Genomic DNA, 14,446 nt, shown 5'->3' on the forward strand with positions numbered 1-14,446 from the left:
ATTCACAGTTTCTAGGGTACTGTAACATTGTACCTGTGGATTGGAGTATCTATTTACCCCCTTTTTTTCCCCTTTTCTCTTTATGTCAATTACACCTTCATACATAACTCTGTTCCTTTGTTCGCTTTCTTTAAGAATCAGTCAAGCAGATAAGTTTTCTTCAAAGAATTTTTCTGTGGTGTGGGTGGTGTCTATCAATGTCAGAGCTCTAATACTAAATACATATTGCTGATCCTTACAGCAGGGAGCTGCTAAGTATCTGTGCACAGCAAATATTGCAGCTCTGTAAATACAGTCTGGATAAAATGTAAACAAAGAAGAATTTATTAAGAGACAGGGACTCCTTGGCTCAAAAGTGATTCATTTGTTAGGAATTTCTCCTTTAAAGGTACATCTGTAAACTGGAACCAAAAAAAATAAAATCCAGTTAGATAAAGGTAGTACAGTGTTATTATCAGGGTTATACTGAATGCTTCGATGGGCATTGGCAACAGTCTTTGTCTGAGGAATAGTGATTTAATATCTTGGCTCAAGATTTACTAAATGCCCAGATCACAAGATACACGGTATTATTCTCACAAAGTTAAGTCTAAAACTTAAACTAGAATTGATCAGATGGCTAAGCTTGCTAAACTTACCAGTATGGCATAAGCTCAGAAGGTTTACTGTACAATGAATGGAAAGGGAAAAATATCATTGCATTGAATACTGTATGCTATGTGAATTTAAAGAATGATTCAGAAGTAGTAAAAATGGTTTTAAATAAATGTATGCCAGTTTTTAGTGGTATCTAGTATATGTGGGAATGTTACACAGGGATGTGATCACACTGAGCGGCACCGGGCGGCTGCACCCAGCAGTTCTGAATGCCGCACAGCACAAACAGTATTTTAAACATTTCCGCCCGGCACTTTTTTTTATGATAATTTAACAAATTTTACGATAACCAAAATCTGTGAGAATACATAGTACAGAATAGGAAAAGTAGCACTACCTGAGCATACTTCATGTACAAAATTTGTCCAGTGGGGAGGGGGGGAACCCCACCCATGAGATGATGTGGATCACACTACCTGCCCAGCACTCAAATATTCCTGAGCACATCCCTGGTTACATCACAATACATCACAGGGAATAATTTAATGTTAAAAGTTTGTGTAGCATTTCTTTAAGACTCTGATATGCTTAAAAAATACTATGGTTCCTGTGTAAAAAAAAAACTATATCTTTTTACCACTTATTTAGCAGTTTGACCATTTTGCATAGCATGTTGCCATGCAATACCCGGATAAGTTGTTCTCAGTATCAAGCTATTCATCACTGCAGAAAGCATCCCTGTCAACTTATTTCTCTCTTTTTTTTTACAACCGGATGTTATCATGAACTGGCTCCTATTGTCATAAATGATAGCAGGGAAGTTCCAAGCAAAACAGGACATGACCCTTACAATTTCAAATGGACTCATTCATGGCAAAGTTGGTGTCAAGTTGAATCTAAGATTTCAAGTTTTCATAATCTGCACAACAAATTTTACTTTTGTTTTGTTTACCTATTTAACTTTGTAATGTTAATTAGCATAACTTTAATTGCAATATAACTACAAAAATTCTAATTAAGTGGATTGTTAAATATATACAAGATAACAATCATAAAACTGTTTTGGTATGTGATGTTCCAATTCCAGAGAGGGAAAAATATGACTTAATTGTTTTGTTACGTAGTTATCATGAACTGGCTCCTATTGTCTTAAGTGATAGTGCACAGGAAACATTGGGAATACTTAAGATACTGTAGGAATGGCAGGTCACAAGCATGTGTAAACGTTTGTAAATGATTTGTAAATTTATTTTCTGTTATTTGACTACCTCTTTGCTTGTTTTTCCATTCGTTGTTCTTCTTTCATTTTTGTGTATATACAATATGAAAAGTTTGACTGCTTGTGAACATTTTTGATTCTTTGTTAATTGTATTTTCTGCTCCTGCCATGTTGCAGTTTCTTGTGTATTCGTGTGTAAATTTTTAAAAGAGTGTAATAAATTCTTTATAGTTTATACCAAAATTCAAACAAGCTTCTACAAATGATGCTCATGAATGCAAAAGTTGTAAAGCAGCTAATTTGCAATATTTGATTTCATTTATTCGGATAACTTTTTGACTGCTACAGTATTTGATGATAAAATGTCATTTTCAGCTTGGCTAGTGGTCATTTCATGTTATCAGTGTATATATAGCAGAATATTGTGAAATTTTCTATACATTTTTACTGTACACAGGATGAATACTAATGGGCAGAATGTTTGGACAACAAATTGTTGAGAACCTGAATGGAATCATTAATTGCTAATTCATCAACTTTTATCGGGTGCAGAAATGTAAACAAATTGTGTAAATCTGATCAATTGCATGGTTTATTTTCTTCACCTGTCTCCATTCAATACTTATCATGCACTCTGACCGTAGTAACATGTAAGCAGTGCAACCCTCCCTCCCCCCCACCCCTCAAAAGCCACCATCAACCCACTTTTGGTCAACAACCAACCATTTTCTGTTTCTTCCAAATCTACCATTCTGATTTACAATGTAATTTTCATCTGATACAAGCTTTGCTAAACCTGTCTATCAAATGTAAAAAGCTGCTTGTCACTGCATGGTTCTGACAGCCATTGTGAATTTGAAAACAGTGGGCTAGATTGTAAACAAAACAGCTTCCTTGTTGTTATCTGAGGAATGCTGATTTTCACTCAAAAGTTTTTATCAGAATTGGAAATTTAGAGAAACATGAAAAGTAGACTAAGAGAGGAAACTTGCAAATGCCTTGGTACGTTACTTTATTCATATTTCTCTTCGCAGCTTGCTGAATGTGGACTCCAGCTCTCACATACCGGCAGCTACTTGGAGGTTGAGGAGTCCATTAATGACCAGAAGGATGACTTTGAAGGCTACGATAAAACGTGAGTGTTTCATGTCATTTTGCAGAGCTTTGTAAGCAGTTGTAATGATTAAAGAAATTATGAAATTAATTTCATCCAAAAGGTTAACAAAAATATTTGAGTAATATTTTGAAAATGGATCATTAGTAAGTAGAGGCAGGACAGGGGCTTAGAGTTTTACTGATATTTGAATTGTTCATTTGCTCATACTTGTGTGAAGCTTTCTAATTGGTCACCGTACACTGTATAGTATAAATATTAAATTCTATTTATTAATACAAAACAAGCCCACTGGTTATTTTTTTTCTTTTCTTCCGAAAGGGTGTTTTCTTATTTTCCTTTTTTTGGGGGCTGACATTTTATGTGATTTTAAGAAGTATTGAAATTATATATACAGTATAACTATTGTGCTTAATCTGATATATGGAAGCTAAAAAGCTACAGTACTGAGTACTGTAATACTGTTGAAACTCAGACCATAGAAGTGTGATTTCAGACATCTTACTGTGCATTTCTTCCAAAGGTCGAGTACAGTATATGGAACTCCTTGATTGTGACAAATCTCACTCCTATAGATAATGTACAGTTATAAGATAGGATACCAAGAAGACTGCATCTTGTCAGTGCATGAAAGGGATAGCATGGGTCTTTCTAACCTTGGTCATCATTGTTCATATCTTATTCAAAACTTTTCACGGTTCACAGAACAGTCAAAGAGAGGTTATTTTAATCGGTCTTGTTTTAAAGGAAGTAGCAGGGTGGGGAAGGACTTTGACACTTTTGTCCAAGGTTTCACACTTTACAATTTTGATCTTGCTTTTCTTTGAATTTTAAGCTCAAATATATTCAGATGTGTCTAAATGTGTGTTTAAGCTTTTGAGGGTAGGCATATCAATGAAATAAGTCTGTTGGGAATATTCTCCCATTGTTAAGCCCTGTACACAATACCATGAATGGAGACTTTTATCCGTCGGACGCAATCACCCTGTCGATAGTCTTAGACCCTTTACAAATGGTGACCATTACGGCTTACACTAGTATAGCTTCAGTCAACTGTGTGGAATTAAGCAGAATTTAACAAGAAAGTTTCCATCTGTAAATTTTAATATATCATTGAGCACTTACTGTACATCAAATTTAGCTCCTAATGTATATATAGTGGGAATAAAACTGCTAAAATGTTTGGGGAAAAAAGAAGACATTGTGAACAATTTTAGGCACCAAATTAAAATGCATTATTAAATAATGATTATTTTATTAATATAATAATACAATAATAAAATAATATTATAATTCTTTAATAATTAAAAACTAAATTGCTACTCATCTAATTAACCTGCTTTTGTATACATAAACGTACTGTATGTATACGGAAGTAGTTTTGTACAGTTAGAAATAACAGATTTAATTACAGCACCTGTGGTGAAGTGTTTTCTTTTCGGTCTAGTTAATTAAAAAAAACTCCTTGTTGCAAATGAGGATATATTTCTATTTCAGGTTTATAAAAAAAAATGTACTTTGATGCCTTTAATTTTCTAGGAAGAAGGAAAGATGTTAGAACTACATTTGTGATTGTTTTTGTGTGTTTTTTTCAGAGGTAGTATTTATGTATGGAGAAAAAAATATATGTGTGGTCAAACATAAATGATTTACTAAAAGTAACAAAAGCAATACCCCCACATTCTCACATATTCAAGTGGATTCCGAGTCTAAATCTGCTAGATTTAGGTGGAATTTTGGGCCTTTCAGTTTTAGAATCTTTGTAAAAGTTTTTAACTTGATAGTTTGAAGAATGTACATGTACTGTACAGTTATTACAATATTAACAAAAGAAGTATTTGGAAGAAAACTACCTCTGAGTTTATCAATGTGCGGATTAGTATAGTACTCTTACCCTTGTTTTGTATGGGTTTGATCTCCACACAAAATACACTGTAGGCCAATTGTATTCTATGTTGAGCTGAACTGTCATTCAAATCTACAGTACCGTGCGTTCTCTTAGGTTTCATCACAGTGCACAATAAATGATTTCTGCATTTGGAAGGAAAACACGGACCCTAAAACAGGTCTGAGGGTCTGATCTGGCGGACTAGTTGGAGTCAGATATTTTCCCAATGTGGGCACACCATCACCATGCCAACATAAAATCACTGTCCAAATTATTTGATAGGCCTTTTAAAGGTTCTTCCCCCACTTCCTGGTGATGGAGGACCTGGAAGGAAAGAAAGTGGAAAAAATTAAGTTGACAATATCGTTCATTTGTTGTTTATATAGATCTACTTAAAACAGTGTATAAAATGTTACAAAGGATGAATATTTGAATGAAAAAAACAAAAAATGTTGCCAGGATGACATTTTCACTTTTTGATGGCACAATGAATTTTAACTATTGAAATTTGCAGTAATCATTTTTTTTCTTGCCCGTTTTTTATCCATTTTATAACAAAAGTTGATGAACTCTGCCTCTCCCTCCTTTTTACAGGAAGAAACATTCTGTGGTACTACGAACAAAGCTCCCTATCAGGGTGACAGGTATCTTAGGTAAGTACTTATTTAATGTGAAGATTAACTCCACTCTTTTGTTGTTCTATGTTTATTTTCATTCAGTTAATGCTGATCTTATATGCCTTCACTGCCTTGCCATGTTATTAACATTCCTCTCATACAGCTTAGAATGATATTCTTTGCAAAAACTTACAGATTAATTTACTGGTTTGAGAATGACGTGCAGAGCAGGAGGCATGCCGTTGTTAGATGGTGTTGAAATTGCCACATGTATGTGAGGTGCCATGCCCACATGAAAATTATTGAAGGGTGGGAGGGGGGGTTGGGTGGGTGGAGGGCATGGTGCTCATCCCTGTACTGTCAGGACTTGCTGCTCAAGTACAATATTTTGTAGGCCCTAGTAGTCAATCTTCTTTGACCAATGTTCATCTTGATAATCTTGGCAATCTTTCAGTGACAAATATGGCCTGGAGAAGGGGTCTACAGGGAGAGGTTTCGCCACCTCACATATAAGACATGTTTAAATTGATAAAGGATGCTCAGCTCTGCAAAATGGTGAACACACTTTGCAACTTTGGAAGAAATTTATATTCAAAGTTTTTCCACTTCTAAACTTTGTGGCAATGTTTTGGTTCTGTTCTCCCAGGTTTATGGTGTAAAATCTTCTCATTCTAACGAGGAAACATGAAGTCTGTATGATTTTAAAATTTTGGTAGCTATCGGTTAATTTCTTTTGAAGGGTTCATTTTAAATTTGACTAAATGAATATTTCCAAGTGAAATTTCTGCTTACTTTTTGGTGAGGTGACACTCTCAAGTCTTACAATTCACGTCTCACTTTTTGGTGGATTTGTTAAGGCAAATTTTGACAAACACTTACAGGTATCATATAAATCAAAACAAAAACAGAACAAAGATTGAGGAAAGTTAGCTTTATCATTAAACAGGACTTTTTCACACTGAGCATCACAAGCTAAATGTTGTACAGTCATACGCTGATATTCAAAAGAGCATGTACATAGAATGTAGTGAGAGAATTTCAGAGCAAGTCACTATATATCAACAAAAAACCAACAAAGTCAGTCCGTTCCTTCTTTGTGGATTTGTAAGAGTCCAAGAATTTCGCACATCATCAAAGCTAATCGAAAAATTCCCAGAGTTTTCCTAAGTTTCTCGTTTTGTATAGAACTCCTTTCAATCAAACCTGGTCTGTTGTGACTCTGCTTCTAAGTAAAGTTTGTCAACCGTGAACGTCTGTTTGATTTTCTCTCCATTAATAGCTGGTTGTAGAAGCATTAATTACAGCTAAGCCTACACATAAAATAACTAATTGTTTCCTGATTGGTAAGATCTGGTCCGCTAGTTACCGTGGAAACCATATTTTGTTGCAATCGGAGGGCTGGTATTGGGTGTACAGAGACCCCATGCAGTTGGCCTGACCGATCAAGTATCAAGGTGGTGGAAATGGGAAACTGCTGCTTTGGTTACCCTCATTCTGTGATAAATCAGATTTTATATATCCTGGCCAAAGTCACTCCTACTGTCTGTGCAATACCGTTAAAAGTCACTGCCAAGTAGGACTTAAGGCTCTATGTGTACTGTGTATGCACAAAATAAATCACAAGGTACCAATAGCCTAGGGCAGCAACTTTTGAATGACCAAAGTAAAAGAAACATTTGGGAATGAAATGGAGTGTTACTGATTTAATGCAACATCAAAATTGCCTATAAAGCATGGTGCGGTACTGTGAGACCTGTTTTAGCAGTATCTGGTTACAAGTTGATTCTAATTATAAGGTGACATCAGGTAACCATACATGGAGGTGATTTAAAGATCAATTTACACCCTAAAGTAAGTAGCTTTTAAGACTCTGCTTTGGCAGGTACTAGTTAACAGTACATTGCATGAAGGATAGAAGGAAAGAACAATTTGAAATATATAGCGATATTGCACAGGTTTTTGAGCCACAAGATTGGCTCTCAGTTTGTATTGAAACAAATTTTAACTGTGTTTTGTCATGTTGTTTACAACTTTGTTGCATGTTACAAACTGTTCGTTCTCGTTGAAGTCCAAGCCAACATATCCAGTATATTATGCGAATTGAAAGTCATGAGGAATTAATATAGTGTGTTAGTACTGTAATCTGCCAGTCCTGGGTATCATTCTGTATTCTGTGTTTTAATTACTGGATCTCTTAATTAGATGTATTGCTTTTGTTCATGCTATTCATCGCTGTACTTTTATAGCTTAAAAGCATTATAGTTCTAAATACAACTTGGTCTGATAACTCAGTGAAATCTAACAGTCTATTATTGTATAACATGTCAAAATTAATTCTGTAAATAAAGTGTTCCTTTAACACTCTTCAGAGACTGGGATTAATTCAGAAAGACGGAAGTGAGCACCTCTAACGAAGTACTGTTCAAAAGTTTGAACAACTTTGGGCAAACATTTTGAGACAATGCAATTTGCAATTCAAACCTTTGCCTTTTGCCAAAAAAATATAAAAAAATGTGTGCTTCATATTTTGCAAGAAATTAGATCTTTAGCCAGAAGCTTTATCAGTAATAGACACCAAATTTTGTTGATTTGTTGGTGTTTTCTCTCAGTGTGACATCTGAGATTTGGAGACTAACTTTGATGATATTTCTGGAATTTGAAAAATCGAGTCTAGGGGTCTTCCAAAATAGAGGTTGAGTTTGTTTAGTGGTCACTGGAGGTCACTGGCTACACAACTTTTGATGTGATTTTGAAAATAACACCTTACACTATAGATAAGAGGTCAGCAAACTGTCAAACTGGTATTAGGTGACTATATGGAATGTCCACTTGTTAAAGGCATTGAAGACTCGCCCCAAACCGTGTGCCGCACTCTGGAAAAGTTAACTTTCCGTTGCTTGCAAATGACGTTTTCTTCTTGTTGCTACAAAATGCAGACAGTAATGAAACGTGATACCTTGTTATCTTTTATCTAGACCTGAGATGTCCACGCTGCTATGTACACTGTGTTGTGGGTATTGACCGTAGCTGTATGTATTGACTGTACACTAGTGTCTAATTACCGATGGTAGCAAGCTGTGTGTGTATTTTCTGGGATCGATGGTGGTGTCTAACACTTCTGTTACACCTCATTCAAAACTACCGTAGGTCAGATAACCGGCATGAGACGTTTCTTTGTGTGCGAGTCTTCACACCCTTTAAAGATTTTCTCTGACTGGGTATGCGTATTTAATGATTTGCCATTCAACAATGCTGTAAATATTTCCATGTGCTATAACATATGAACATATTGAACTGTGAACGGTCTGAATGCCATACACAACGGGGAAGTTCATTGTACTGTATTATTTATGAGGACAAACACAGAGGCAAGATAAAGTTATCCACAAAGAAGTATTTCTTCAAGCAACTGGGTGTCCTCTCTCGACCCCATTCCCCCTTTACGTTTAGACAGTAACCATACATCATGATGGTCTGTACAGGAAGTGAACCTGAAGTGTCACAAGTCCCTACGATCAGGGATTAGATACTATAAAATTGATTTTAGTCAAATTCAGAGATGAACTCTCTGTACCTTGTGTATATGTGAAGAGAAGATACTAAGTCTTTAAACTAAAGCACACGGCACACCGTGACATAATTGCATTCATGAGGGCTTTCTGAACCTGTCTCTACGTTTATTTCACCTTACTATTTTACTTACTCTTACGCTCAATTTTTATTTGTGAAAATTATTAAATTTTTGAAATTCCCAAATTCATCATTGTATTTCCTAAACAATCAATTCACAAACAATCTATTTACACATGGGAACTGAGTGGAATACTTGTGATTGAAACCACACTAAGTCTAAGATGCACCCCATGCATGCACCTGGATGCCTCCTACTGTACCTGTAACATCAGATGGCCAAAAAATTGGCAAAAGGCCTTAACCCATCTTCCAAAACAATCCACTTGACTACAGTAGGCAATGGATGCTTCTGTACTGTACTGTACAAAACATGTTCATGGTTTTTTGTCTTGGCCTTTTGGATTATACAGTAAGATCATTTGTAATTTGCTCAGACACCTACATACAGGATGTGTGGACATGATCACAGTATTTACCCAATGTGACATGACTGGGGCTGATAGTGTTATTTGATTTTTATGCCCTTGCTTAATTAATCTTGAGTGACGTTAACTCAAAAGTACCATGTTGACATAACCTGTACTACTACTGTAAGTTTATTAACAAGATTGTTGATAGAACTTTGATATGCACAGTACACAGTAATGTGTACAGCTTTAGACCTAGTATTGCAGACCTACTGTACATATGATATTAATACACACTTGCATAGGTTTGGAATCACGTATACTGTATAAGTCGTTTCTAATAGTTTATCAATCATATTTATTGCATTAAAGAGAGATCTAATTGCTTCTTGAATTGAGTGTGACATACAGTAAAAGGTAATGGTATATTCCACAATGTGAAACCTAAAAGAACTTGTGGTTAGATAGAGATAGCTTGCTTCCAACATAAGATATTCACAGTCTGGACATTCAAATGTCTGTTTCTATAATGGGGTTCTATAATGGGGTTATATGCACTCTCAGACAACAGACCACAACGGTACCATACATTGATCACTACAATTACATTTGTAACTATTTAAGAACTTTTGAACCATATTTTCGAAGTTTCAAGTCAACAGTTTTAAGCACATTTGCTCCGGCTTTTCTAAAGCAAGCTTTTCGTTTGGCTTAACTGCACTAGTGGAACCTTGAACAAGTCGATCACCCAACATGTCTCGTTCGTATGCTTGTGAGGGCTTTCACATGATTGTGTTACTATAATTAAAGAAATCATGGGACATGTAGATCACGCTTTTTAGGACGGATATGACAGCACCCTCTCTTGAGTCGCTGGATAGCCCGATATATTGCTCAGGGTTGGGGAATAGGAGGACCAGGAGGGATGATAGAGGGCCAATTAAAAGAGATGATAAACGCCAGCAAGCACATCGTCCATTCAGTGAGCACTTAAAAAAAATCTAAATTATATCGAAACTGACTGGCTTGAACTGTAAACAAAGGAAGTGTTTTTTCCCAGTAGAGCTGAAATTACTTGCAAAGTATACATCTAGGCTATTCCCATTTTAGGAGAATTATGTCATCATGTATCTGTCTAGTAAGATCTAAATTGAGGGTAGAGGAAGGTCATTTTCTCTTTATATTGTGAACATGAATCATCAGATGTGCCCACTGTTGCCCCATTCACAGCTGACTCTATTATCCACTACATGCATGGATAATCAGCTTAAAGGTGTTGACACAAGTTTCACAGTTACACGCTAACCTTGTGTATAGACCATTCACAGAGTTATAATTAGAGAGTTACATAAGCAGACTTTGTTTAATCTTTTTGATGTAATTTAAGTTGGATTACCTTCTCTATTAATTAATGTACCTTAGTCACCTTAAGTTTACACTTACCCTAGAGGCTTACCACAGTTCCCTCAGAAATGAACTAAACTGAATTTATATTTAAGTTGTGATTCATCAACAACCTTCCATTTTGGTTCCTCGGTATCGTTCTGCTCTGTAAGAGAAAGAAAAACCAATCTAGAGTCCCCTTTTCTTCATTATATACAGTGTTTTATCTGTGTGAACATCATACAGCTGATGGTAGCACTTAATAATAACATAATCCCCTTCCCAAGTATGGATCAACTCAAAGGACCATTGCTATGCTCTCTATGTAGTGGGCCAAAGCCAAAATTACCGTAATTGTGGTGGGACGGAATTTGATAGACCTTTTGAATAATACCACTTTATATGTAGCATATATGAAGGAATCAGGATATCCACACAAATAGGTCAGTCACAGACTGCAACCAGACACAAAAAAAACAGACACAAATTTGAAGATGTTGCCATGGTAACACAAATATATTGACGTGGTGGGACAGAATGATAAATCTCATGAAATCATGTACATGTAACCTTTATGTAATTATTATCAAAAGTAGTACAATATCATAGTAATTATTAACACTGAAATGGAGGTGAACTATTCTTCTACCATTAGGGAAAAAATGGCAGAAATTATACTTCACGCATAAGAATTGTGTTAATTTTACCGAAAGTGTTTCAATGTGGTGGGACGGAATGTGGTGGGACGGAATTTTATTTCCAATGTAAAGGCTGTTGATTAGGTACGCAAACAATAAACAATTATGTTTTCTCTCACAAGAAGTTCATAAGCAATGATGAAATTTATGCTGTCCAGAGTGAAATATTAAATATGCTCGATGAGATCTTGGACTTATTCAGTCGGAAAGTTATTTCGAACATTTTTAATGGATGCTTTGTACGCTGCTCGATTATTTGCTTTCTGGTTGGCCCTTTGCCTTTTCTTCCTACTCCACTCCCATTCTCGAAATACCTCAGCAGTCAGCACCCCATTCTCTCCTTCTTTTTCTTCCTATAACGTATGTATCTGCTAGCAGACACATTTTGAGGCTCAGGATTTTCCATATTGATCTGCTTTGCAAAGAGAGATAAAAGGACATTCTTACCAGCGGGATGCATGAAAAGGGGACTGGGGGTGGGGAGTATAGCCACACACATTTCTGGCTTAACTATTAAGAAGTTGGGGGACCAGGAAGCAATAGTGGTCTTCACCTATATGCCAACATGTGAATAGAAAGAAAGAATAAGTTGGCTTCACTGTCCTGTGAATTGTGTATTACAAATGCAATATGACATGAGAGTTGGCCTCATAATGTGCAGTTATGAACAGGCTGAATAATTGCTAGCCATAGACAGTATACACTTCCTGCACAATATATTTCAACTAGCCTACATGGTGTTTTGGTTCACTTTTTTTGCATCATAGGCTACAAGTTTCAAAATCCAACTTAGTATGGTAGATAGCAACAGCTTAGGCAGCATACCATATCCTGTTAGGCAACTGCTTAGGCTAAAACATTAATTTGCTAGGCTATAGACAACTCCAGCAAAATATGTAATATTTCATCTAACAGGTTTGCTTCCTAGCATTAGTACTGTAGGCTACACATTTCTACCTCTAATTATATGATAAGTTTTGTTTTAAACCTTTCCAATATAACATAGTCTGTTAGGCAACAGCTTAGGCTAAATCATAATTATCACTAACAAATTGTCTGAATTGCCTATAACCATGAACTGGAGGTAAATTATTATATTACTATTGAGGAGCAGACTGAATTCTTACCTTAATTCTTGCAATCTAGATCTTCATTCTTGTATGCTTCAGTATGTGAGTACCATAACAACTTGACTTTAAAGTCAATTTCTTGTGCACGTGGATCATTGTTCATCAGCAGATGATATCAATTCAAAAGCACATGTTCTACAATGGATAGTTTAGGAAAGCCAAAAGGGCCAAGAAGAAACCTAGGGTGAACAACCAGGACTATTTCAATAGTGATGGGATTTATTTATGCATAATAAAAAACCCATTCTCAATTTACCCAAAAATGTGTTGTTTTGACACATGAGGTTCAAAACTGATGTGATGTGTACGGTATGTACTGTATGGAATATCCAGATACATAAAATTTTGAAGTATCATCAATGAATCACATTGTTATAAGGTTGGGTGTTCAAGAAGTCTGAATAAGTTTGTAATCTTAAGTGACAGAGGTAAATTTTGGACCAGACATGCTGTTTGAAGATGCCTTCCATTTAAAATTCCGTCCCACCACACCTTGTTTCCGTCCCACCACGAAAATGTTGGACTATCCCCCTGTCTATCCAGAATAAAATATTTATTTTTTCTCCACTCAGAGGTGTCAGTTACATACATAGTTGATAGTTTGGAGTGTTTAAAAAAAATTATAATTTTTTTCCCCCTTGGAAATTAAAAAAATATGTTCAAAAATGTGGTGGGAGGGAATTGAACACTTTCGTTTTATTTTTTTCTTCATTCAGGAACTACTATTGATACATTTTATAGTGCATAAAGTATCCTCATTAAAGGCCATTTATACTGTCAAAAACAGAAAAGTTCAACTTTGTTCCCATATGTAATTACCTCATTTTTCTGAAATTCCGTCCCACCACATCAGGAGTGTGCTACCTGCATTTTGGAATGACCGCATTCCATTGTTCTGCGAGTTATCGTAATTTTTTTTTATGATTACAAAACTTTGGTTAGTTGTTCTCATAACCATGGGTGGAATGAGCCTAAGTGGCAATGTTCAAATTTCAGGTAAAGTGATGACCATTAATGGCTTTGGCCCTAGTTTATGTACACTGCACTGTACTGTCCATGGGAGCATGGCAGTATTTCAGTAATAATTCCTGGATGGAACCAGTCGTGAAGTATTTCTAACACCCAAACTTTTCGAGCCGGCAAAACTACTTCAAAAATTTGAAACTAACTAAAGCTGAAATTATTCTCTCTGAAAGAATAGCTGCAAACACAACCCAATCATCCGCTTGCAATTGTTATAAGAGGTCCTTGTCAGTGCTTTCTAGCCTATTGTCGAGATCCCAACCTTATAGTCCAAGATATGTACAGTATCTTGCAGTCTGAAATATGCCTTTTACCATCTTGAGGACGGCTAGCCACCCCCTTGTAACCCAGTCCCTCCTCCTTCCCCTCCCATGCCACTCTGCATAGATCTCTTCATTTTGTCATTCCTTTTACACTAGACAGGTTTACTGTTCATGAAACTTGAAGTTTCTGTGTCTCCTTGGTTAATTGCTGGGAATAACATTTGGCAGTAGTTTCACCATTCATTGCATTGTCTCATACAACCGTTAGTATTAATCACAGTTTATCTTGGGTGACCATATATTTGATTTTGTAGCATGTTGAGGGACCATTACTGATGATCTACTGTATCAGCTGATGAAATTTATGGACACCTCGGGGGACAAAAGGCTTTGTTTAGTTTCTTGTAGATGTGTATTGTAGATACTTTTGTATAGCACACAATTGACATTTTCATTAGTGTACTGTCTATTACA

General features: G+C 35.9%; 1 protein-coding gene across 16 annotated transcripts in view; it reads left to right on the forward strand.

Annotated features, from left to right (window-relative positions):
• The window catches only part of LOC139965277 (uncharacterized), a 112,348-nt gene that overhangs the window by 14,825 nt on the left and 83,077 nt on the right, over window positions 1-14,446 (forward strand). For all 16 annotated transcript variants that reach the window (XM_071967473.1, XM_071967476.1, XM_071967465.1 and 13 more), the window contains exons 2-3: window positions 2,851-2,951; window positions 5,413-5,471. In XM_071967473.1, coding sequence (XP_071823574.1) covers window positions 2,851-2,951; window positions 5,413-5,471 — 160 coding nt within the window. The remainder of the gene's footprint in view (window positions 1-2,850; window positions 2,952-5,412; window positions 5,472-14,446) is intronic.

This window comes from Apostichopus japonicus, chromosome 3, assembly GCF_037975245.1.
Source record: "Apostichopus japonicus isolate 1M-3 chromosome 3, ASM3797524v1, whole genome shotgun sequence".
NCBI classification, from domain to species: domain Eukaryota; kingdom Metazoa; phylum Echinodermata; class Holothuroidea; order Aspidochirotida; family Stichopodidae; genus Apostichopus; species Apostichopus japonicus.